The following is a 25,570-nucleotide window of genomic DNA, read 5'->3' on the forward strand; positions in this document are numbered from 1 at the left end:
TACACCATTTCAGGTTTGTTGATCTTGTATAGATCCGGCAGATCTCCGGCGAATTCCTTCCTTCTCCTATCTTTAGCTCTTTCCATTTTCCTCGGCGGATCTCCGACAAATTCTATCATCACCGGTCAACAACCATCAACCCTAGCAGCTTCACATTTGTTAGAATCAACAGTCTCTTCCACTACCGGATCAGGTAATAATCATTGAATTTTTCTTATTGCTTTTCTTGTTTCATATACCTGATTCTGCTTTGGATCTTGAATATCTCTATCCAATATGAATGTGATTTAGATTCAAATCAAGCTCTTCAATTAGTAGCATCTCATATTGACATGTTGGTTTGAATTTAGATCGGATTCTTAGGCCTAATCTCTAAAATTTATAGCTTATTTGGTGTTATGATTTCGATATGGATCAAGAGCTTGGCATTGATTTTGACATTTGAAAATTATTTGGCTTTACAATTTGGATTCCTGATGTTAATTTCTGAGAATTGTAGTCATTTAATATTATGATTTTGATCTAGGTCAATTGCTAGGATTTTACCTTTCAATTAGAAACAGATTTTCCTTGGATTTATAATGTGAAGAACATTGGAAATTTCATATGGTTTAAAGTGTACTGAAAATCAAATGATTGTTATGGTGAAGGTTTTAGAAGTAATAACATGTGTTGATTCTAGTTACTATTGATTCTAGTAACCCCTGTAAGCTACCTTTTCCCTTTTCATCAGATTGTTGGGCATATAATACCAATTCAGCCATAACTTGGTAATGGTATTTCTTGAGTAGATTCCCTTTCCAACTCTTTTTGTTACTTATGTAGATCTGTCGTCTGTGAATTCTAGGCCGTTAAGAATCTCATTTAGATCTTCGTATTTCTTGGGATTTGTATCTCAAAGTTAGAGCATCGATACTAGTTTTAGCACTCCATTTATGATCTTTATATCTAATAAATCTTGAATGATTGTTAGCTTTTGTGTCTGTTATGCTCCAAATGCTCATAGATTTTGCAGCTCGTGAAGTTTAGTCTTATATCCCTCTCTCAATCTATGCTTGACATTGATCAAATTGCTAAAATATAGGGATTCTTGGGTCTTGCTTTGTTAACTCACCTGAGTCCTTAGGCTTTAATGCAGTATTACTCATTTCGATCATACTCTGCATTGTTTGGGGGTAGGATTTTGGGTCATAAACCGAGATTATATTTGTTGATCCTTGTCTTCTTCAGCTCAAAATTTATTGGTTTCGGGCCTCACATATGTTTATCAAGAGAATGCAATGTAACATTTAGGTCTTGGTATCATTTTCTTAATCGAGATGATTTAGGAAATGTTTAAGGCGATGAAGGCGTTAGCCCAAGCCCATCCTTTAGGAGGACTTGCATAGTCCCAATAACATTTCCTTCTCTTTTCTCTCTTGTAGAAGACTAGCTTAGTCTTTTAGTTAGATATCGCTTTAGATATTAGAACCCCCTATCATTGCTAGAGCAATGAGGGCGTTAGCCCAAGCCCATCATTAGGGGACTTGGTCGGTCTATATAGCACTCCCCTCTTTTATTTAAAAGACTTGCCCAGTCTTTTATATGTGTATCCATTAAAACATTAGGTCCCTTCTTCATTGTAAGGGCAATGAAAGAGTCATCTAAAGCCCCCTCTTAGGAGACAAGCTATGTCTTGATAGAAAAGTCAAACCCTTTGGAGACGGGCATTGTCTTATAAGTGAGTCAACCCATAGGAGACATGCTTTGTCTCATTAGAGTTAGATGTTTCCTCATAGGAGGTTATCCAAGTCTCACACGTTGCACCCCTTTATTAGTAGGAGACTTAATCTTGTTAGTTGCCCTGACCCTATTCATCATTGCAAGGACGATGATAAGGATACTTGGAGCCCACCTCTGTGTCTAGGAGACTTGCCCAGTCTCACTAGCACCCTTCTTTATCTCCTCTTCTTCTAGGAGACATGCCTTGTCTCATTAGCCCCCCTCTTAAAGTCACTAGTCTAGGAGTTAGTCCATTAGCATAGGAGTCTATCCTTAGTTAAAGAGTCAGTCTTTAGCATAGGAGTCGGTCCTTCAGTCTTTCAGGAGTCAGTCCTATCATCATATGGAGCTAGGATGTTGTCCAACCTCTCACCATGTCATGTGATTTATCCAATCCTTGCAAGGCCTAGGATTCTGTCCAACCCTTGCAGAGTCGTGATTCTGTCTGACCCCTCGCAAAGTATAGGATTCTGTCCAACCTTTGCGAGATATCAGGAGTCTGTCCTACCCTTATGATGATTCTGTCCTCTAGAGTCAAAAACTCAAAAACATCAAAAACATCTAGAAAACATAAAAATATTCTAAAATTCTTGAATCATTAGGAGAGTAGTTAAGAAATTCTGTTCCGAACTACGTTGGACCCAAGTTGGACCCCTTCTTGTGAGAGCATTTTGGAAAATGTAATAATCTTTTGACAGCTCTATAAATATTAAAAGACAAGATGGGTTAGTGAAAATATCAAAATATAGTTGTGCCCATAGTATTTCCCTTATTTTACCCACCTTGTTCGGAGAGTGACTTACGAAAAAGATGATTTATTCAAATTTTTAAATTTGCTTACTTTTGGTAAAGAAAAGAAGCTAAAACATAAATTGACCAATTTTAACACTGAAGATTCAAAAATAAAAAATAAAAAAAAAGAGGGAAAATAACAATTTAGACTCAGAAAATGATATGAGAACCGGGTGTATAACGATTGAACTTCGAACTCAAATGCTGTATTTCCTATTGGCCTTGAAATTATTACAAAGTTCCCTTTTGATTTTCAAAATATATAATCACCATTTCTCTCTGGGTTATTTAGTTCCATTTGGATCCCATACTCCAACACAATAGAAAAGGGGAATGATATTTTTCCCCCTCTGACGGACAAAATTCCCCCCTTTAATGGTTATCCGTTAAGTTTTAGAGGCAAAGAAAAATGTTACATGGGTGGATTTATCCTTATGCAGTGAACCATTCTCACAAAACCGTTAAAGGAGGGGGGAAGAAAATATAGACAGAATTTTCTCTTTATCTTTCCTCTCTACTGGATCCAAGAGAAACATTTTGAGAGCTTTTACTTTCCCTTTATGTAAAGTGAATAGTTTTTTGGTCATAAAGTATCTTACATGGTCACATCATATGTTACTCTTCATAAAAAGAAGGAAAAATTATGAAAAAATGCAAAGTTTACGTTATATTGTGAATCAAGGGTGGGGTTTAAAAATTCATGAGAAAAGGGCTGTCAGGTACAGTAGGGAATGGAAAATGACTAAAATACCCTCCCATCACTTTAACCACTCGTTTTACCCTTTCTCCCCCTTTTACCTTTTTTCACGGGTTTTCACTCTTTTTTCACTCGTTTTTTCACTCGTTCTCCCCTTTTTACCTCGCCGGCGATGACTATTCTTGCCGAAAAGCTTCGGTCCGCATCGGAAAGCTTTTCTCCTAGCCGGAAAGTGTAGGTCCTCTTGCGAAAACCACTATGGAAACTCTTCCAAGGTATTTTTTAAACCATTTAATCTAGGGTTTCATTTTTTGAGTTTTCTTGTTGGGGGGTTGGATATGAAATAGTTGGAACCATTATTGAAATTGTATAAAGCTATAATTAGTTCCTGTGTTAGGGTTTCAAAAGGTTTCAATTGATTTCTAAGTTATCAATGGTTTCAAATGGTTTGGAAAGGGTTTCATTTTGTTGATTTTCATTTTTTTAGGGTTTGGATGGAATGAAAGAAATATATTTTAGAAACCAAATATTTTCTTAGTTTCCATGTATTTGACTATGGTTTCGAAGGATTTAATTTAGGGTTTCTATGTTTTCAATGGTTTCATTTAGGGTTCCATTTGTTATGAAAGGTGCAACTGTGGTTTGTTAGGAGTTCATTCAGGATTTTTAGGTTTTTAAGGGTTTCATTTTGGTGGCGAAGGGTTTTATTTTTGTTTTCAAAGGGTGTCATTTGATTTTGTTGGCAGAATGACCGTTATCGATTTTGTTTTGCACTCTTTTGACAGAAGGCAAAGAAGCAGAACCATTATTTTTGGGATTTTTGAAACTTTAGAACCCTTGAAACCAGTAAGTATGGTTCCAAGGATCCTTGTAACCACTGATTTTGATTTCAACTGTCTAATACTGTGTTTCAAGTGGTTCGAAGTCTGAAAATAGTGGTTCCTATTGTTCCTTCTGTTGAAATAATTATCATAATTGTCAATTTTTGTTCAATTGTGGTTCCAACTCTCTAACTTGTGGTTCCAACCCTCATATTTGTGATTCCAAGGATCCTCTATTTCGGCATTTTTCAATGGGTACATCTTTCGTTTCTTTTTTGTATATAGTTTGAAGCATTTTTGTTTCTGAAGGATTTCAATAGTTAATTTTTGGTTGCAAAAGGTTTCAATATTTTAGGGTCGCATTTGTGGTTTCAATGGTTTCACTGGTTTCACTTAGTGTTTCATTTAGGCTTTCAATGGTTGCATATAGGTTTTCAATGGTTTGAAGGGTTTCATTTGGTGTTTCAATGGTTTTCAATGGTTGCAATGTTTTGAATGTGTTTGAAGGGTTTCAATTAGGGGTTTGAAAGTTGGAAGCATTATTCCATGGAATTTGGATCCATGAAACCACATATTACAAAGTTGGAACCAATATTCCATGGACCCTCTATCCAGTAATAGTGGTTCGAACGGTCTAATTTGTGGTTCCCTAGTTCCTCTATCCAATAACTGTGGTTTGAACTTTCTAATATGTGGTTCCAATTGTCGTATTTGGGGTTTCATGGATCCTCTAACATTGGTTTGAAGTTGCTCCAACTCTCCAAATAGTGGTTTTTGTACGAACATTCTGAAACATGGTTTTGTTCGAAGTATCTTCTTTTCAACTATCTTCTAGTTGAAATATCTTCCCCTCCAAGTTTATTCTCCTGCTTTCTGCAGATAAGGACCGGAATTGGCTCCCTTTTTACTTTGTGAACCCCTCTAACCACCTAAGACAAAACCCCTATAGTCATGTGACGCGCCAAGCAAACAAATAAGAATGTGAATGTAGACGAAGGGTCTTCCACCAGCAAACGGCGTGGGAAGGCTATCTGTGACCCCTCCCCCACTCCTCCTTCCTCCGACGAGGATATGGGCGATGACGATCAAGATGTAGAGGTCGGCTCCCTCGGTCGTTTAGAAACGAAGGGCATACTCCGAGGTAGGAAAGTCATTTTTAAAGATCTCGAAGCTTTTGATGTTAAACCCTTATTTGTGGCCTTTGGATGGATCAATTTTCTTAAAATTCACTGTGACTCGTACCCGACTCTCGTGAAGTAATTCTATGCGAATTATAGATTCGACAGAGATTCGAAGGTCTTCCAATCCAGAGTCAACAATAAAACCATCCATATGACACTTGAAAAGTTCTGTCAAGTCGTCTCTCTTCCCAACACAGGCGACAAAATATACTTTTGGCCTGGTACTATGGATGACATTAGTGCTTGTATACGTGATCCTGTCACCGCCTATACGCAGCTTGGTTGCGGAGGCCCACCTACTGACAACGCAACCAACGTATCCTACAATTCCCTGAGCCATACGTACAAAGTCCTACACAAGATTCTGACGAGCAATATCACTCCTCGCGGAGGCAATGCTGACATGGTCCGGGCTTCTGAGGCCTTTATTATGTACCAACTTCTTCGCTGCAGGGCTGTTCACCTTGGCTATATCCTCCTTAGGTTCATGGAGGACGCCAGGACGAAGGCCTTAGGTAGTCTACCATTCAGAATGCTTCTCACTCATGTCTTCAACCATGAGAAGCTGATACATGGTGGTGAAGAACGCCTTAGTCCCTCTACTAAGTTCAATGCTAAAACTATAAAGGCCATGCGGCTTGATGTACCTGACCTTGCTCAACCCCCTCGTCAGCCGGGTCCGCATTTAGCATCACAGGAGTTTGTTGCGCAGGAGCTTCGTGCACATCGTCAGTACCTTGACGGGCAGTTTACCGCGGTTCATCAGCTTGTCGAATCCCATCATCAGGACCAATTGGTGACTCAGCAAGCTTTGACTGAGTAATGCACCGAGGTCTCCACCCTCCGCCAGGACTACGCGATGGCAGTCACCTTAGTCACTGAGCAGGTTTCTTCACTCAGCGACTTGGTCCGCCGTCTGTTGCCCCCAGATCATTAGACTGTTACTGCTGATGAGACCTTTACGTGATGACTGTGCAATTATTTTCTTTTTGGTTTACTGTTTCTGGCATGTATATGGATGGTATGTTATTATGGTTGTTGTGGTTGATATTATGAATGGATGGATGTTATGTTATATACCGGTTTCATATGTTATTATGGATGGATGGATGATATGTTATTATGGTTCTATTTCTGTGTCTTGGATGCATGGTATGTTTGTGATGATTGTTATGAATTTTATTCAAGAATCTATATAGCTATGGTTGTTTTAAGTAATTTTTGGTGGTTTAAGTTTGAATGGTTTAGCTCCCACTCGTACGGTTTGTTACGGTTGTTATGAGTTGGGGAGCCGTATGTTGTTTGAAGTGATGTCTGCTTCTTTAAATTTGAAGGGATTAGGTACGGTTGTCGTAATTGGTGTTGATGATCTTTACGTATGGTTGTTTGAAGTCACTTGGGGAGCCCTGTGTTGTTTCAGATGATTAGCTATGGTTTCTCTATCCTTATTTTTCAATGGAGTAATACTGTGTTTGAATTGACAAATATTGTGTTTGAAGTGATTGTTGTTACTGGTTTCTACAAATACTGACCAACTTAAGGAAATTGTGGATCTTTCCCATCAATTATTTGCATCTTCATCATGGTGAGTAATTGTTATATTTTCCGTTTGCATCTCCTCATGTTTTTACCTCAATTGTTTCATAGTGGCATTTTTTGCAGGCGAAATATGTCTTATCTATATGTTGTCTGTCACGCTTTCACGAGTCCCTAAAAAATATTCGGTTACGGGATGCGCATAGGGATTTGATAAAGGAGACCCCATTTACAGATTTGATTCTACATGAGGGCCTCGAAGATGTGGAGTTGCGGAAGAATATTTTGACCACATTGGTAAAAAAATGGGATCCGAAACAGAAAGCATTTCGTTTGGGCGGCATTGTAGTCCCATTTCTAGTTACTAATGTAGCAAAAATATTAGGTTTAAGTATGATTGGGGAGAGGCCGCAATTAGATTGGTCTAGCATGGATAGTGTGGATGGTTGGAGGTTTGGGGCTCCAACAGCCACCTTTGACGAGGTGCTAAAGGTTATTTATGCCGATATAGATTCAGACGAAGAAGACTTGGTTAAGTCGACTGTGAAGCATTTGATATTGTTATTCTGCAGCACTGTGTTGTTTGTCCAGAGGGACCAGAAGGCATGTTGTTGCCTCTTCCCGTATATTGATCTGCAGATTATAGGAAATGTTGCATGGGCTTATCCCGTTCATGAGTTCTTGGTCAGATCATTAGATTCACATGCTGCACTCCGTGGAAAGGGACATATATTGGGTTGCTCTATCCTTTTACAGGTAATTTTCCATTCATTGCATATAGTTTTTTGTTTCTATCTTATACGGTTCTAATCTAGTTTGATATCAGGTATGGCTATTTGAGCATACCACGTTATGGGCACCTAATTGTCCTGATGCATATCCGCGTCTATTTAAGTGGACCGCTCAGATGGATACGAAGAAGAGTTGATTAACTGTATTCTTCATGGGATGATGAAAGCCTCAGAGGTGAGAGTATAATGCATGTTGGTCGTTGTATGTCTTTCGTGTTATTTTTTACAGTCGTATTTGTAATTAATAATATGGAATGTATTCTAGGTGGTTAGGAGGGTCGAAGCTGTGGCAAGGGAAGAATCTCTACTTCGAGTCGATGATCAAGACGACGATGCTAATATTCCTTGCGATTCAGTCGGTTCAATTGTGGTTGCAGTGCGGGATTTCATGGGTCCAACTGTGCCTGTACTGAGGGATCCAATGAGGCCAATTGCGACATATCAGAGGAGGGAACGAAGGAGGAGGAGTAGGAGAGGAAGAGGGGAACGTGGGAAGTCTGAGGTACATGAATCCGTTACAAAGAGGTCAATGGGGGATGGCATGGGTCTAATTGTGCCTGTAGTGGGGATTCAATGGGGCCAACTACGGCAGAGCAGGGGAGGGAAAGAAGGAGGAGGAGTAGGAGAGGAAGCGGGGCACATGAGAAGTCCGAAGTAGATGAATCTGTTACAAAGAGATCATTGTTGGAGAGGATAACCAAAGTTGAACGTGAAATGAGGGAGATTAAAACTCATTTGTTCGGGAGAGATTCGAGAAAGAGGGAAGGTTTGGAGTTAGGGAATGATATCCCAACGAAGATAATGAGAAAGAGAGAAGGAGAGGCTGAAAATAAGGATGGGGAAGCCGAGATACTGACTGCCAAGGGGGAAGTAGGGGATGGTGTTTTTTTAGATGATATGGGGAAATATTTGTTTGATGATAGCGTAGAACATATCTCTATTGATAGCCTAATTACTCTGGATGTCAGGGATGCTGCAGCTAATATGGTTACTATCTTGCTTGACAGTCCTGATATGAACTGTGGACCCCGATCCCGAGGACGAATGGGCGAGGGACACGAGATCCCACGCCGATCCTCTAAGATCTCCACAATGTGAATGAGAGCTCTACCAAGGAACTCTCGAAATGATGCCACTCACAGCATGGGTGGCGATATAAATGAGATACCTCTCGATTCAAGGACCAGCCCGGAACCAAGATGTACCTATAACAAAGAAGAGTCGCCATCCAAGGAAGTAGGCCCTGGATCCCATGAAATACTCTGTTGCAACGGATAACCAGAGATACAAAAGTCCGTGCCTGATGACGAATGGGGAAGGTATTAAGCGCCCCCAATTCGCCCAAGTGCAAGCACCTAGTCTCTTATGCCATTTTTAATTAATTTTGAAGAGTTTTGGGCTAAAATCATGTGACATGGGAACGAGCACCCCCGAAGAAACGTCTATCTAAGCATGCATGACTCGGGGATGGGCAAAAGAAAATAAACATCCAAATCCTAACCCACCGCATCTACTCCTAACCCATCACATCTAGGAAAGCAATAACATCCGCATGCACAGCTACAGCTAAGCAAGTAATAGCAGATATGATAAGCAGAGAAGCAGTAAATATCTACAGCTAAGCATGTGAAACTAAACGCACAAGGAATAAGCAAGCTGCAAATAAACACACAAGGAACCAAAGACAAACACACGATAAGCTAAAAGATGCGAGGAAAGAAATGAATCGATAAATCAACGGTACATGAGGACCGAGAATGCCAGGGAAAATAAAAGGGAGCGTACGATAGGCTCAGGGAGCGATTCTAATGAATCAAGCTCAGCAATCCTGATCCGCTGAAGATCGGATAAGTCTCACGATCGTCATAGCCTATCGTTGGGCTCAGCGAGGACAATCCCTGCGAAGGGGCCACGCTACGTCGTCGCCCGTCCCAAAACCTGATAAAACGTCGGAAAACCGATAAAACCGGAAAACCACGATTAAAATCGGAAATGAAAATGGAAAGAAGGCTTCGAGTGACCTGGCAATCACCATCCTTGCCCATTTTGGTTTTTGTATTTTTGAGAAAAGATTGAAAGATATTTTTTTGATGCTGAAATGATTTTTTTGAAGGGTTTAAATGATTTTATTGAAAAGTTTGACTGAACTTGGGATGAAGATCCCAAGCTGCCTACGTACCCTGTGGAAAGGGATCAAGCCAACGTAGTTCGAAACAGCTTTTTGAAAAACGCTTTTGAGTGTCTTTTTTTTGGATTTTTGTTATTTGATTTTTATGTATTTTTATCCCTTTTGATCTAAAGGGGGTTTTGGCTCAAGAGGTTGCCGTCCGTCATCGCCTAAACCCGATGATGCGTCCCCAAAATCGATGGAATCCCGAAATGCAAGGAGAATCCCAAGGAACGCGAAGAGAGTAGACCCGAAGAAGGAGAAAATAGAACCCTTGAACCTTATGAGGAGCAAAGGCCTCAAAGAATGAGGAATCCCCACAACCCATCTTGTCTCTCATTGTTGAGATTGCATCCTATCATTATCAAAATTCAAAAGGAAAAATTTGATAACCTAATCACTATAGAGAAAACAAGATGGTTCTGTGCAATTATTCAAATCTGGTAAGGTTAATATCAATAAATAGCGGCTGATATCCGCACTACAACACTCTAACAATGGCATTACATGCTATGTTACATACATGTCTGATTGAATATTTCAGTGAAATACTACTCATGTGAAATGGCCATTAAAGGTTGATCATGGAAGAGCAAAACAGTAGAGTAGTGCTGCTACCTTCGAAATATGGTAGTGTGAATATCAACCCTTATAATTGTCCCAGGAAAATGATATTACCACTACCTTGTTCCTATAACTGCACAGATTCACTTTGTCTTTTATCGCTATTACAATTCCCAACTAGAGACTACAAGAAAAAATAATGAGAACAGATAAGCCTAATTGAGCTTGTGCAGTTATTAAGCATGGTTGAACTAATATCCATAACTGAGAGATAGGAAATCACCTGGATGGAGCATGAACAATGACGATTGCCGTATCAATGGAGCCAAGAAGACGGTCGGACGGTGATAGTGACGACAATGGCGAAAGATGGTGGCCGATGAAGCTGCTGCAAATCTCCTTCTATTCCTAGAGATCAAGCCACCAAGGCCTTCAAATATAAAACCTACCTTAATCTCCCTTCAAACCCCACCTCACAAACCCAATTTGGGCATGAGACCAAAATAGATGGAGGTAGCTGCTGCTAGAGTCTGCAAATTGGGGTTAGTATATGGTGAGGGAGAAAAGGAGAAAAGAAGAGGGATCGGTTTGGATTCTCAAGCGAGGATGAGGTGGGTTTGGGTTGCAAACGAAGAGGGTTTTCTTCTTTTTTCTTTTTTTTTTCTTCTTTTGCAGACAAACGAACATGAGTTGGGTTCGCAGGGAGTAGAGATCGATGGTGGCTGATGGGAATAAGATGGAGATGATGGGTTTAAAGGGATGATGGTGGCAGGGTTTGGGGCAAAATAGGGTAGGAGTTGGTTCGGTCAGATTCCGACAAGCTTGCTGGAATCAATGGAGATGGGGTGAAATCGATGTGGGTTTGATGATGGTTGTATGGAGGAGAAGAGATGGGAGTTGGGCGTGAGTGGCTGAAATGGAGGTGCAGAGTGGTGGTGGCTGTTTTGATGGATTCGGGTTTTTTGAGAAGTGGGTTTAGGGTTGTAAGAAAAAAAGAAAAAAAAAAGCTGAAGGTGGAGGTGGTGGTAGAGACGATGGGGGTGGAAGAGGTGGGTTGCAGAGGATGGAAATGGAGATGGGTTTTGGGTTTCGGGTTTGAGGATGGTGGCTGGTGGTGGTGCGGTGGAGATGGTGGGGGATGGTGTCGGCTGGAGGAGTAGTGGCCGGAGAAGATGGGGGATTGAAGTTTAGATCTAGGGTTGGGGTTAATGAGATGAGTCAGAGATGGTTCTTGATGGTGATGGCGATGGTCTTGAGCTCGCCGGATTCCGGCAAGGTTGCCGGAATTAATGGCAAAGGGAAAAAATAAAAATAAAATGGTCGGATGTGGAAATGAAGGTGGGATGGGGTGAAGATGGTGGTTTGGGGAAGAGAATGGATGAGAGTTTGGTGGTGGTTGTGCTAATTTGGGTGGAGAAGGAGGCCGGAGAAGATGGCCGCCTAGCTCTCTGCTTTTCTCCCTCTCTCTTCTCTACTACCCCTTTCTCTTCCTTTTTTTTTTTTAGAAAAAAAAATCTCCTCCTCTCCTCGTTACCCACGAGATTTTCTATTTTTATAGCTAGGGTTAAAACCCTCTTCTAATCTCAGCCATCCATTTCCTTCCTTTCTTGATCCTATGGCCTTTGATTCCTTATCCCTCTTGCCCTAATTCTATCCTAGAAACCCTAGAAACCTAGAGTGTCTAGTTGATCTAAGCCCTACACCTCATCTCCTTAATCCCATGGCCCATGCCTGTTGCTTGCAAAGGAAGAAATGCCCATTTTACTAAATACCCCAAGGAAAAGGCAATTTTACCCTCTTGCCACTATACCCTATTTGGCTTTTCTTCTCTTAAAGGGAATGGTATATTATTCCCTCTCTCTTCTCCAAGCAACCCCAAGCTACCTAATTCACTCCCCTCCTGCTTAACATGGAAAAGTGATTTAACACACGCATGCTTTGATAAATGCACTCCTAGGGATATTAGCAGCCTCTTAGGGATTTTGCACTGCAGTGGGTGGGTACCATTTTGAGTTTTCTCTGCACTTAGGGCCCACCTCTCTCGGGAATTCTGGGATTCTGGGATTCGGCTTCGGAATTTCATTCGAGAATTTATTCGATTTCAGAGATTTATTCGATTTTGGGGAAAATGGTCCGGTCAAAATGGGGTGTCTACAATGCCCCTCTTTGGTAGAGGGTGCTTGTCGCACGAATGCCAAAGCTGAAGAGGCAACACATTTTGATCGGCCCGAGATTTCAAATGAAAAAAATACAAAAGGGATTTGATTTTTTCTATTTTTTTTATATTGAATGGCGATTTGGACTTTGAACAACCAGGCAGAACCCACACGCACTGAAAATCAGGCTGGAATAATCAGGCGGAACCTTCACGCTCTGAAAATAGAATTTTTAGTTAGGCGGGACTTTCGCGTACTAACGGGAGATTTGGATAGGTGGAACCTTCACACGCTAACCACAGGGAAGCTTTGTTATGCGGAACCCTCACGCAGTAACAAGCAAGAAAAAATTGTTATGTGGAACCCTCACACAGTAACAAAAAAAGGGGGAATTTTAATTAGGCGGAACCCTCACGCACTAATCAAAAGGGAAAGCTTTGTTATGCGGAACCCTCACGCAGTAACAAGCAATGAAAATTTGTTATGTGGAGCCCTCACACAGTAACAAAAAGGAGAATTTAATTAGGCGGAACCCTCACCCACTAATCAAAAGGGAAAACTTTGTTATGCGGAACCCTCACGCAGTAACAAGCAATGAAAATTTCTTATGTGGAACCCTCACACGGTAACAAAAGGTGGATTTTAATTAGGCGGAACCCTCACGCACTAATTAAAAAGGAAAGCTTTGTCATGCGGAACCCTCACGCAGTAACAAGCAATGAAAATTTGTTATGTGGAACCATCACACAATAACAAAAGGGAAAACTTTGTTATGCGGAACCCTCACGCAGTAACAAGCGATGGAAATTTGTTATGTGGACCCTCACACAGTAACAAAAGGTGAACTTTAATAAGGCGGAACCCTCACGCACTAATCAAAGGGAAAAACTTTGTTATGCGGAACCCTCACGCAGTAACAAGCAATGGAAATTTGATCGAGGAGTAAAACTCTTATGAAAAGATTGATACTCTCCTGCTTTTGATTGATTGATTGATTTGAATTGATTGATTTGGATTGATGGATTTGGATTGATTTCTTTGGAGATTACTTTGTCTCTCCAAAGAAGCGGGAACTTTTTTTTTTATGCTTGCTTGATTGATTGATTTGGATCATATTGATCCCCTTGAGAATTGCTTTGTCTCTTGCCGAGAAAATGGGAGTGCGAGTTCCTTGCTGAGGACCGGACTCTCATGATTTGCTGGGATTTTGGATATTGACCATTTTTTAAAGAATTGGATTTTGCTGGGGATTGAATGCTTTGAGCAGCTGCCAGCGGACTCTCTGGGAAGCAGATGCTAGACTCCATTGGGGACTAGCTCTGATGATGAGCTGACTATAGAGTAAGCTTAGCTGGGGAATGTGGAGGTTTGACTCGAGATATGCTCGAGCTTCTCTCATCTCAACTTGCTGGAGACATTAGTTTATTCTAATTGTCCTTGTGGATTTGACAGCTTTTATGACTTGGCGTGATTTGCCAAGTCATAAAAGATGCCCCTAGTTATTTCATACTTCCATGACTAGAGTCTTAATAAAGCAATACAAATGCAGGGAAACAAATATTTCATTTCATGAATATTGGATTTACAAAGCTCTGTGTGTAGAGGAAACATGAGAACCATAAGATCAATTCTGCCTGAAAGGTCTCTTTCAAATCTGCCAGCTAACAAAATTTCAATAGGCCTGATAGCCTGCCACTCTTCTGAACCTTGTTCTGATTTATTCCGTCTTCCGAAGAAGCAACTTCTTGCTTTGGCGCTTGTCACCCCCAGCTCTGGGAAAGGTACAGACCATACAAGACCTTGGAGATTTTGACTTGACATGCGACAGACTTCGACAAGTGACACGTAAAAGACATTGACAAGCACAGGACTTGGGTTTCAAGAAAGACTCAACTTGCTTCTTGACCTGACAAATATTTTAAATTGGTGAAGGTTAACCACTCTTAGAGTGACTCGAATACCATGCTTAAAAGTGATTCATTCCCTGTTCGGTATTACCGTCATGGTCATTAAATCCCTTTGATTGCTTAGTCTTAAATGCCCCTAATTCAGAGGAATATCAAAGTAAGTCATGCTGGCACTATTCAGACTTTGATGATGCCGTTATTGGGTTACAAGTCTTGTGTGCCTCCAGTTGTTTAGCTTCTTTAGAAGTCACTGCCACTGACCAGATTGTCATTTTTAAGTTTTCAATCTGGCGGACCGTTTGCCTTAATTTTTGCCTGAATTGCTCTTGCGAGTTTTCAATCCAGCAGCCTCACACCTTGATTTTTGCCAAAGTCGCCCTTTCGGGTTTTCAACTTAGTAGGTGAATGACCCTAACTTTTGCTTAGATCGCCATGCGGGTTCTCAATCTAACAGGCCTTCAGACTCTTTTTTTTTTTTTTTTTACTTTTTTTCTTAGCCACAAACATTTGCCTATTGCACCAAAAGGACTTTTTAGGTAGGTTAGGGTTTGAAGGGATGGAATTTTGATAAGTTTTCCAAGGTTTCGACCGAATCCGGACTAGCCAGACTGCCTACGTACCCCCAAAGGATGAGGATCAGGTCGAGCGTAGTTCAAGGCACAAATGCCCCTAGTTTATGGGTTATGAAAATAGAATGGTTTTGATTTTGTGTAAGCTCAAAAGGGTTTTGCAAAGGATTCTTTTGATATGTTAAGTAAGGATTTTTAGTTTGAAGCTCTGGTCGGCCAAGGAAGGCCTTCTGGTGCCTTAAGCATAGTATTTCTTGAGTTGGTCAAGGTTTGTTGGCTCTGTTAGCTTTTCTCCATTTTCATCGAGGAGTCTGATGGCTTTTCCAGGCAGGACTTCGTCAACAATGTATGGACCTGACCATTTCGGCTTGAATTTACCCCTGGGATCATAAACCGGTGCTCGGAAGGATTTCAGAACAAGATCTCCTTTCTTGAGGTCTCGAACTCGAACCTTCTTGTTGAAGGCTCTCTCGATGCGGCGTTGATACCCCTGAACATGGTACAATGCTTTCAGCCTCTTTTCGTCAATCATTTGTAACTCTTGATATCTGGCTTGAGCCCAAACAAATTCTTGCAACCCAGCTTCCATCATCACTCTCAGGGATGGAATTCGCAGTTCGACAGGCAAGACAGCTTCCATTCCGTACACCAGAGAATACGGAGTTGCACCTGTAAAGGACCTGATCGACGTCCTATAGGCCCACAAAGCATACGGGAGTTTGCTCGACCAATCTTTGTAAGTCTCGGTCATCTTGCTAATGTTTTTGTTAGCAGCGTCAACAGCTCCGTTCGTTTGAGGTCTATAGGGCGAAGACTTATGATGCTTGATCTTAAACTCTTCACACAGATGCGCCACCTCCTTCTTGAAATGGGACCCATTGTCTGAAATTAGCTCATGTGGTACTCCATATCTGCAAATAGTATTCGCTTTGATGAATCTTGCAACAGAAGCCGAGGTCAATGACGCATACGAAGCAGCTTCTATCCATTTTGTGAAGTAATCAATGGCAACCAAGATATACTCATGCCCACTAGAAGACTTCGGACTTATCTTCCCAATAATGTCTATTCCCCATACCGAGAACGGCCACGGTGAAGTGAGAGAATGCAACTGAGAAGGCGGCACACGGATGAGATTGGCATAGACCTGACATTTGTGACATTTCTTCACATAGGCGTAGCAATCGGCTTCCATTGTCGACCAGTAATATCCAAGTCTGAGAATCTTTCTTGACAACATCTTTCCATTCATATGCGGCCCACATACTCCTTCATGTGTCTGCTCTATGAGTTCAACTGCTTGATCCTCATCTATACACAAAAGTTGGATTCCATCGAACGACCTTCTGTACAACTCTTCACCACAGATGACAAAGTTAGAGGCCAATTTCTGAAGAGACCTTCGCTCTTTTCCTGAAGCTTCCGGCGGATGTCCTTTGCCTAAGATGAGGTTTTTGATATCTGTGTACCAAGGCTTGCCATCTGAACACCTCGCTGCTATTTCAATAGCGTTAACATGCGACGGGGCCCATTGAAGCCGTACTTCTAATGGTTGAACCTCCATTGCTGCAGAAATATCGAGCATTGAAGCCAGAATAGCTAATGCATCCGCAAAATGATTCTTTGTTCGAGATAGGTGAGTGAATGTGATATTTCTGAATTTTCTGACCAGAGACTCTAGGTACGTATTATACGGGATCAACTTATCATCTCTTGTTTTCCAGTTTCCGTTGGTTTGACAGAATATCAGAATTGAGTCCCCGAATACATCTAGGTCCCGAATGTGCAAGGCCATGGCTGCTTCCAAACCTGCAATACATGCCTTGTATTCTGCCATATTGTTTGTGCACTTGAACTGAAGTTTGATGGATATAGGGATATACTCTTTTCTTGGTGATACCAACACCGCCCCTACACCTTGGCCTCGATTGTTGACTGCTCCATCAAAGTACATCAACCACTTTGTGTCTGGAACTTCATCTTTCACAGTCATTATCTCCTCATCTGGAAACTCTGCTTTCAAAAAATCATTATTTTATGCTGGTGAATCGGCTAACTGTTCAGCTATCACTCACCCCTTAATTGACTTCTGAGTGACATAAGTGATATCGAACTCAGACAATAACAACAACCACCTGGCGGTTCTTCCGGTGAGAGCTGGCTTCTCGAACAAGTATTTCAATGGGTCCATCCGTGAGAGTAGAAGAACCCTATTCGATAACAAGTAATGCCTCAGTTTCTGAGTAGCCCAAACCAGAGCTAGACAAGTCTTCTCAAGAATGGTGTATTTCTGCTCGTACTCCAACATTTTCTTGCTGACGTAGTAAATGGCTCTTTCTCGCTTCGACTCTGGGTCTTGCTGCGCTAACATACACCCCATCGCTGTGTCAGTAACAGACAAGTACAGCAACATCGGTTGTCCTGGTATGATTGGTGACAACACTGGTAGTAAAGCCAAACACTGCTTGATTTTCTCGAAAGCTTCTTGACACTCTTCGTTCCATTTCTTTGAAGCATTCTTCTTTAAGAGCTTGAAAATCGGCTCACAAGTGGTTGTCAACTGTGCAATGAACCTTCTCAAGTACTGGACTTTGCCTAAGAACCCACGGATCTGTTTCTCAGTCTTTGGCGGCGTCATTTCTTGGATAGCTTTGATTTTCTGCGGATCTACTTCAATCCCTCTCTGGCTGACCAAGAATCCCAGCAGTTTTCCTGACGTAACCCCAAATACACACTTATTCGGGTTGAGACGGAGCTTGAACTTTTGAATTCGCTGGAAGAACTTTCTCAATGCCCCTACGTGCTCTTCCCTGGTCTTCGCTTTAACGATCATGTCATCAACATATACTTCGACCTCTTTGTGTATCATGTCATGCAGTAAAGTGGTAGCAGCCCTCTGATATGTTGCTCCAGCATTTTCGAGTCCAAATGGCATAACTCTGTAACAATATGTCCCCCATTGAGTGATGAAGGCCGTCTTGATCATGTCCTCAGGAGCCATCTTGATCTGGTTGTATCCCGAGAATCCATCCATAAATGAAAGGAGAGCATGGCATGCTGTGTTGTCCACCAAGATGTCAATGTGTGGCAAAGGGAAATCATCTTTCGGACTTGCTTTGTTCAGATCTCTGAAATCCACACACATTCTGACTTTTCTGTCCTTTTTGGGCACCGGTACTATGTTGGCTAGCCATTCAGGGTATTCAACAACTTGTATAAAGCCAACATCCAATTGTTTCTGCACTTCATCTCTGACTAGCAAGTCCCATTTTGGTTTCATTTTTCGAAGTTTTTGCTTTTTCGGCCTGGCACCCGGGATTAGGGGAAGTCTATGTTGAACAATGTCTTCACTTAATCCCGGCATGTCATCATAGGACCAAGCAAAAACTTCTTTGAATTCCTTTAATAGGGCAATTAATTCCGCACGCTCTTCGGGAGTTAATGTTTTGCCAATTCGAATTTCTCGAATTAGGGTTTCATCACCAATATTGATGGTCTCGATTTCCTCTTCGAATGGTTTTGCTCGACGCTGCTCCTCCTGCCTAATCATGTGTTTGATTTCATGGGGAGTTTCGTCGGCATCCTCATTAGAGGGGGAGTCTTAATTATTATTATTATCAATTTGATCAGATAAAGAAGCAGAAATTGAAGTAGAGACAGGCGAATAAAAAGAAGAGTCTTTTATTTCATTCAAAGAAATCGAAGTTACATCTATTGACGCACCTTCAATGGGCTCAGTATTGAAATCTTTAAAGATCTTTACAGACTCATCAGACTGGACTATCGTATGAACAGACTCGACAGACTCAGTAGACTCAACGGAAGATGCAACGGACTCTGCATCGGACTGAACAACGGCATCGGGAAACTCCTCATCAACCGGCTCGATCACAACTGTACCTGCATCAAAAGAAACATCAGATATAGCAAACTCTATTTTTGACTTGGAAATGGACATATAGCTAGAGACAACGGACTCTTTGATAGAAACAGGACTGTACTGGATGACGACTTGGGGTATGACCTAGGAACTCCAGTTCGTGAGGGGTCCCTTGGCTGGGGTGATAAGGCTTTCAGGATCAAGGATCAGCGCATCTCCTCCGATCATGGCTACAATCGGTAACTCAACCTGGAACAGGGAATTCAGAAGACACGGCTCAAGGATATCAGCCCAATCAACCTCTGGTTAGATCTCATGAATCTGCAAACTCGGGTACTCATCTGGCAGCTCCATATCGAAAAATATCTCAAACCCTGGCAGCTCTTGCCCTGTTAACTCATCAACCTACGGCTCTGCGAACCCACAGAATGCAAAGTCATCTCCCTCTCTGCGGTACTTACCATTTCTGATCAGACTAAACAGTTTCATCAGCAGCTCTAGACCCTGGCATTGGAGCTCGGACCATTTCCGCATGTAATTCCTCATTTCTCTAATCTCATCACGAGAAGGTTCATATCCGAGTCCGAACAACCCTTCATTCTTTCTCATTACAGGCCATTCGACTATCCCCTGATGATTGCGACCCAGACCTGCACCGGGAAGGTACCCTTGTCTACGCATCATCTTTTCAACCTGGGGATTAGTGCTGGTGAGGAACAAAATCTCTTCATTCTTTGCTTTTTCAAATGATATGGCCGTGACTTCTACAGAGAACCCGGTCAGACTAACATCACCTTTCTTTTCTGAGGTACCCTCCTGCGAAATTTGGCCTACCTCTAAATCAGGACCACCCTTGACTGTTATCACCCTGTTGTTTCTGATGAACTTCAGTTTCTGGTGCAGTGAAGATGGGATAACTCCAACCTTATGGAGCCAAGGTCAGCCAAGCAAGAGAAGGAAGGACGCTTTGATATCGAGCACTTGGAACTCTACTTCAAAGATTTCTCCTCCTATCAGAATTTCGGTTGCTAGCGTTCCAATAACATCGCGTCTGGTACCGTCATACGCCAAAATTCCTTGTTCAGAAGGGATGAAGTCATTCGGCCCAAATCCCAGGACAGCAGCAGTGGCTAACGGACATACGTTCAGCGCGGACCCGTTGTCAACTAATACATCTGGAACCTTCTTACCGTTACAGACAACAGTGATCTTCAGTGGACGCGTATGATTATGACCCTCAGATGTCAGATCTTCATCAGTGAAAGAAAGAGTCTTGGACACCCTGGCCATCGCTACCAAACCAACAAGTTCATCAGATGTAATATCTACAGATACCTGTCCAGCATTCAACTCTCTTAGTACAACTTGACGGTGCTTTGGGGAAGCCATGAGCAAACCCCAAATTGAAATATTAGCCTGAGTCTTTTTAAGTTGACGTAAAAGATTCTCATCCTCTTCTTCGCAACTCGGCTTGTTCTGCTTCTGCACTTCTGCGGCCCTTACGACTTCAGCTGGGTTCTCAGCTCTTAACTCGGCGGGTTTGAAAATTCGCCCACCTCGAGTAACATGGCGGACTTTGTCACATTGATCGTTCAGAAACTCAAATTCATCGTCATCAAAGCTCAGAACATACGGAACCACATCTTGAACTTCCTCTTCATCACATTGAAGGATGTAGGGACCAGTAGAAGACTCAGCATAATCATCTTCATCTCCACCAAGCACATAAGGCTTCTCTTCCTCTACTTCTTCAATTTCCTCGCCAAATGCTAAGACAGTCGGTGAATCGGAAGTGATAGCACAAATCAAGGAAGCAGGGTCAAGAATAGGCTCTTCAGTAAAAACTGCCCCAACTGTAGGTGGAGGGCGCGCAGCATGAGCTGGTAATGGATTCCGGGTAGTGTTTGGCATAAATACAGCAACTTTTTTCGCTTCTATCATATCCTAAATTTTATGCCTCAAGGCCATGCAGTTATCTGTTAGGTGCCCTGTTCCTTGATGATATGCACAATGCTGATCTTCACGCCAATATCTGGGGAGAATAGGCGGTGGAGGTCTCGGTTCTAAGAGAGTGATCTTTTTGTCTCTTAGTAACTTCTTGAGAGCGACAGATAAAGGGTAAGGTAGCGGGTCAAAATGTCTTGGTGCTTTCCTCGCTGGCTGCTCTGTCTCTGCTACAACTCTTCTCATAGGGCGCGCAGCAACCACATTGTTAACTTCAGGCTTGGAAGCTACCATTGGTTTCTTTCCATTCCTTGGATCAAAAGATGACTTTGCCAGAGAACCCTTCAACAACGCATCTTCAGTTATGGTTCCTATCTTGATCAAGTGATTGAAATCAGAGTAATACTGTGTCGCCATGAAGTGGTAGTATTGCGGAGACAAATTCTTGACCACAATTTTGATCTGATCTTCTTCAGAAGGGCGGCTAGTCATCTGGGCAGCTTTTCTCCTCCATCTTCTTACAAAAGAGGTAAACGTTTCCTGGGGTCCTTGCTTGATCGCTTTCAGATCCCTCTTTGTAACCTCTATCCCTTCTTCCATCAAAAATTGCTCAACGAACTTGTTAGCAATTTCGTATAAAGTTCCGAGTTCTTCGGGTTTCAGATGAAGGAACCACTTCTTAGCTACTCCTGTTAGAGACATCGGAAACACTTTAGCGATCTGCTCTGGAGACAGCCCATACCCTTCTAAATTTGAAATGAACGACCTCAGATGACTCCACGGGCACCCCGTCCCATCATATTTATCAAAGTCTGGCATTCTGAATTTTGGAGGAAGGGTGACACCAGGGAAAAGGGAAAAATCAGACATATTGACCTTCTTTGGGCCCTTAACTTGCATGCTTTCAACTTGTTGGGTCAACTTTTCAACTCTATCAACCAATTCCTTCTCTATGCCTGGCTTAGCTGATTGCGGAAGACAATTCTCTTCTATATATTGCTCATCATAGAAATCATCTTCAGGGGAAATGACAGACCGATTAAAGCCTGGAATCACATTAGTAGGATTTTGGACGATAGGTGCTTTCGAGGTAGTGGCTTTCTCGCTCTTCAACTGAGTAACCTCTTCCTTAGGGAAGATACCTCTCTTGTAAGGTTCCTCATCATGTCTCTCATTTCAGCCAGCATCTCATTTGACTCGGCCATTTGGTTAAGACTAGGGGAGAAAAGTGGAAATAAAGCTGGTGGGAGAGGTGAAGAATATCTATGACTTAGCCTCGACGTAGAAGATTGCCGGGACCAAGTAGGCTGTGAAATGGTAACTTTTTTCGAAGCAATGGCTATTGCTTAACTCAGACTCCTGAAATGGAAGTAAGAACACTAATTTAAATTAAGATAATCAGAAAGAATGTTATGCACAAATTGAAACAAGAGGTAATACAAACACATCTCTCCTCTGGGTAAGAACCAGCAGTACAACAATTGTAAGAAGGGTCATGACGGCCCATCAAACCTAAACGGATAACCATCACACTTAGGGTGTTTCAGATAAAAATCCGAGAGCATAACGGCCTTACAAAAGGATCATGGCATAGTAAACTCATGGTTTATCACTAACAGTAAAGCATAGGGCCATACTCATAAGGTTTTAAGTAAAATCCGGCAGCATGACGGCCCCATAGAAGGATCATGGTAAGGTAAGCTCATGGTTCATCAATAACCCTAAGGAAGTCACACTCAATATATTCTGGGTAAAATCCGGCAGCATAACGACTGTACAAAGAGATGTGGTAAGGTAAGTACATGGTTTAGCAACAAGCCTAAAAAGATGATGACCACACTCAGGACATTTAGAGAAAATCTGGCAGCATGACAGCTGTACTAGGAGATATGGTACTGTAAGCACATGGTTTATCAATAACCCTAAAGGATAATGGTTACGCTTAAGGTTTTTGGAGAAAATCCGGCAGCATAACGACTGTACAAGGAGAGTCTCGGCAACCAAGCATAAAGAATATGCCGACAAGGTCAAGATGAAACAGGGCTCTCAGCAATAACACACTCTGGTAGTGATAATGGCAAAGTAGACTCATAATTGGCATGCAGAGCGATCTGATCAAGATCGATCAAAGGATCAAGCTCAGGGAAGATAGATCATGGCTATAAAGATAATGATGTGAAACCAATGATCTGAGCATAATCCAAAAGACGGGTGAATGGGAAAAATGGATTAGATTAGGAAAGAAAACCTAACTATGAAGCAGGCCCTAATCTAGTAATAAATATATATACATATATATATATATATACATCCTAACCAACGAAGATAATGAGAAAGAGAGAAGGAGGGCCAAAAATAAGGATGGGGAAGCTGAGATACTGACTGCCAAGGGGGAAGTAGGGGATGGTGTTTTTTTAGATGATATGGGGAAATATTTGTTTGATGATAGCATACAACATATCTCTATTGATAGCCTAATTACTCGGGATGTCAGGGATGCTGCAGCTAATATGGTTACTATCTTGCTTGACAGTCCTGATATGAACCCCAGTCAGAGTAAGAAATCAAATAAGAAATAAGATAAGAAACTGATTGGGAGCATTGAAAAAAAATGTGAAGCAACGTCGAAGGAGGTTACAACCTAGTAGAGCACTCAGTTCACCGTATGTCATAAGCAAGCGGAAAAGCAATGATGCTCTTCGCAATGTCACCGGGTCTGCAACGATGAAGGTGGATGCATTGGCAGCGCTACAACCTTGGTAAGTTTTCGTACAACCTAGATTGTTTTGGAATTCTAATTTCTCCGATTAATTTCATAGATAGGTTGTTTCAGTACAATTATATGAGCAAAGGTCCATAGAGGGAGATGACTTTTTACTAGATTTGCAGTGACAGAGTCATTCACAGTGATGGGTACCACATGTGTAAAGAAGACTTGCTTATACTAACCGATCATAGAGGGTGGTTATCATCTCCGGTAAGATGTTATATGGTTCACTTAGTAACGTAAAGAGTGAATAATGCGTTGCTACACATTTCTTCTTAAGTTCCTTCTCGTTGACCTATGGTCTGTTCTGTAGATTGTTAATGTATATACGGACTACTTGAACTTGCGGGACGAATATTTGCGAACAAAACAAAAGGGAGCATGCATTTGCCTTACTACCATCTAGCTGTGAGATTAAATTGACTTATAAGTAATGGTTTTTGTTTTTGAAGCTACAGGCAATTCTAACATTTCTTTTTGTGGTTGCAGCAACTTATACTTCACGAAAGATGTGAACGTCCCGATTCATGTTCCAGATTCGTAAATCGTCTACAGAACATCCCACTTGAAGAGATACGAAAAGTACTCATTCCAATTAACATAGATATGGTTCATTGGGTTCTTCTAGTGTTGGATATGGGGCATCGTACCTTCCTTCTTTACGATTCTCTAGTCGCTCGCGCGGATTCTAGAAGGGTGCAACCCCTTGTGAGTACTACTCTAAACTTGATTCGTAGGCCAATTATTAATTAATTTGTGCTGACTACTGCCCTAACGTACGGAATTATTGATTTGTAGGTCGATTACCTTATTCAATGGTTCAGAAGGGTGAAAGACAGTGATATAAGTGCATTCCCCATTGATGTAGTGGCCGATCGGCCCATACAAGGTAACAGGTATGTTACGTGCAATTACTTCAGTTTACGAAACCTCCGTAAACGATTAATTCTTATTATTGCATATATTCTTCATGTTTTGCAGCCACGACTGTGGGCTGTTCGTTTTGAAAGAGATGGACTACATCACTCGTGACGCTAGCCTTGATTTCACCCAGAAAGATATTACGGCTATGCGAGATTCGCTACCTTCTGAAATGTTGAATGGGGTGTATGGGACAATATCCCTGTAACTTGTTGACATTCTAAACTTCAAACCATAGCCACTGCTAAGCATTTCATGGCAACTGTCATTGAGTGGGATCCAACTGGAAGGTATGTGTTTGCCAGTCATCCATGCTTTTCGGTTCTTTAGAATATAGATTTCTAAACCTTAAAAGCAACATCTTTTAATTTGCAGGTATGTTGCAACCTCGGTTCCTTCAGTTCATGAGATGGAGAATGGCTTCAGCATCTGGTCCTTCAATGGAAGCACTGGAGACAGTTGCATGAGATGGCGAAGCTAGTGATGAAGAGGAAGAATATCAACCCAAAGAAGTGGAAGTTGAAGAAGTCGTGGATGTTACAGAACAGATTGTCTGATATGATTTTTTTAGTAGTTGTACGAATTGATTACACTCTAATTTTTTTTTGTTTTAACTTTTAAATGTTGATTGTATGTTTAATTTCAACCCATAACTGACACAGCTGGGACTTTTTGTTTCAGTCCCTATGTTCAATGAAACCAAGAGGCAGGTGCTAATTTTTCTTTCAGCCATTAGTCTCTCACTATTTATAAATGTAATCTGCAATTTATTATTTTCGCTGATATTGGCACTACAATGTTTTGATATTAGGGCGAACTCCTCTTATCTTTGGCTTATGACAGCATTTTGGTAATTGTACTACTTAGGTAGTTAAATAAAAAAAGAGAAGGTGAGTTTGCTCTATTATCAAAGCATGAGATATGTTTCTCCCCTTCGAACTTTTCAGGTTTGTTTGTGGATCAATGCGTATATAAGGCAGTGCTTTTAGTCTCTCTGTCTCATCGTTCTCTCTGCCGTTGTTTCACCCCTTCACCTGAAATTTATTTTTCTCGGCTCGACAAACATTTTTGAATTCTGCCCATACGAAAAAATTACTGGAATTGCACCCAATATTA

At 41.5% G+C, this 25,570-nt stretch overlaps 3 protein-coding genes across 3 annotated transcripts; all 3 read right to left on the reverse strand.

Annotated features, from left to right (window-relative positions):
• Nucleotides 1-10,437: 10,437 nt before the first annotated feature.
• Nucleotides 10,438-16,779, reverse strand: LOC143888938 (uncharacterized). The gene is made up of 3 exons (XM_077393318.1): nucleotides 15,914-16,779; nucleotides 15,337-15,634; nucleotides 10,438-10,494 (listed from the first exon to the last, which is right to left on the reverse strand). Exons 1-3 carry the CDS (start codon nucleotides 16,777-16,779, stop codon nucleotides 10,438-10,440), a joined length of 1,221 nt encoding a protein of 406 aa, XP_077249433.1.
• Nucleotides 16,780-17,013: 234 nt separating this feature from the next.
• On the reverse strand, nucleotides 17,014-20,763 carry LOC143888939 (uncharacterized). The gene is made up of 5 exons (XM_077393319.1): nucleotides 19,804-20,763; nucleotides 19,284-19,716; nucleotides 18,666-18,842; nucleotides 17,791-17,999; nucleotides 17,014-17,625 (listed from the first exon to the last, which is right to left on the reverse strand). The coding sequence occupies exons 1-5, from the start codon at nucleotides 20,761-20,763 to the stop codon at nucleotides 17,014-17,016; spliced, it is 2,391 nt and encodes a 796-aa protein (XP_077249434.1).
• A 3-nt stretch (nucleotides 20,764-20,766) lies between these two features.
• Nucleotides 20,767-21,636, reverse strand: LOC143888940 (uncharacterized). Its single transcript, XM_077393320.1, has one exon. The coding sequence runs from the start codon at nucleotides 21,634-21,636 to the stop codon at nucleotides 20,767-20,769; it is 870 nt and encodes a 289-aa protein (XP_077249435.1).
• Between the last annotated feature and the right edge of the window lie 3,934 nt (nucleotides 21,637-25,570).

Source organism: Tasmannia lanceolata, unplaced genomic scaffold (assembly GCF_043159265.1).
Source record: "Tasmannia lanceolata isolate RefF3 unplaced genomic scaffold, GAP_Taslan_0.1 ptg000012l, whole genome shotgun sequence".
In the NCBI taxonomy this organism is placed as follows: domain Eukaryota; kingdom Viridiplantae; phylum Streptophyta; class Magnoliopsida; order Canellales; family Winteraceae; genus Tasmannia; species Tasmannia lanceolata.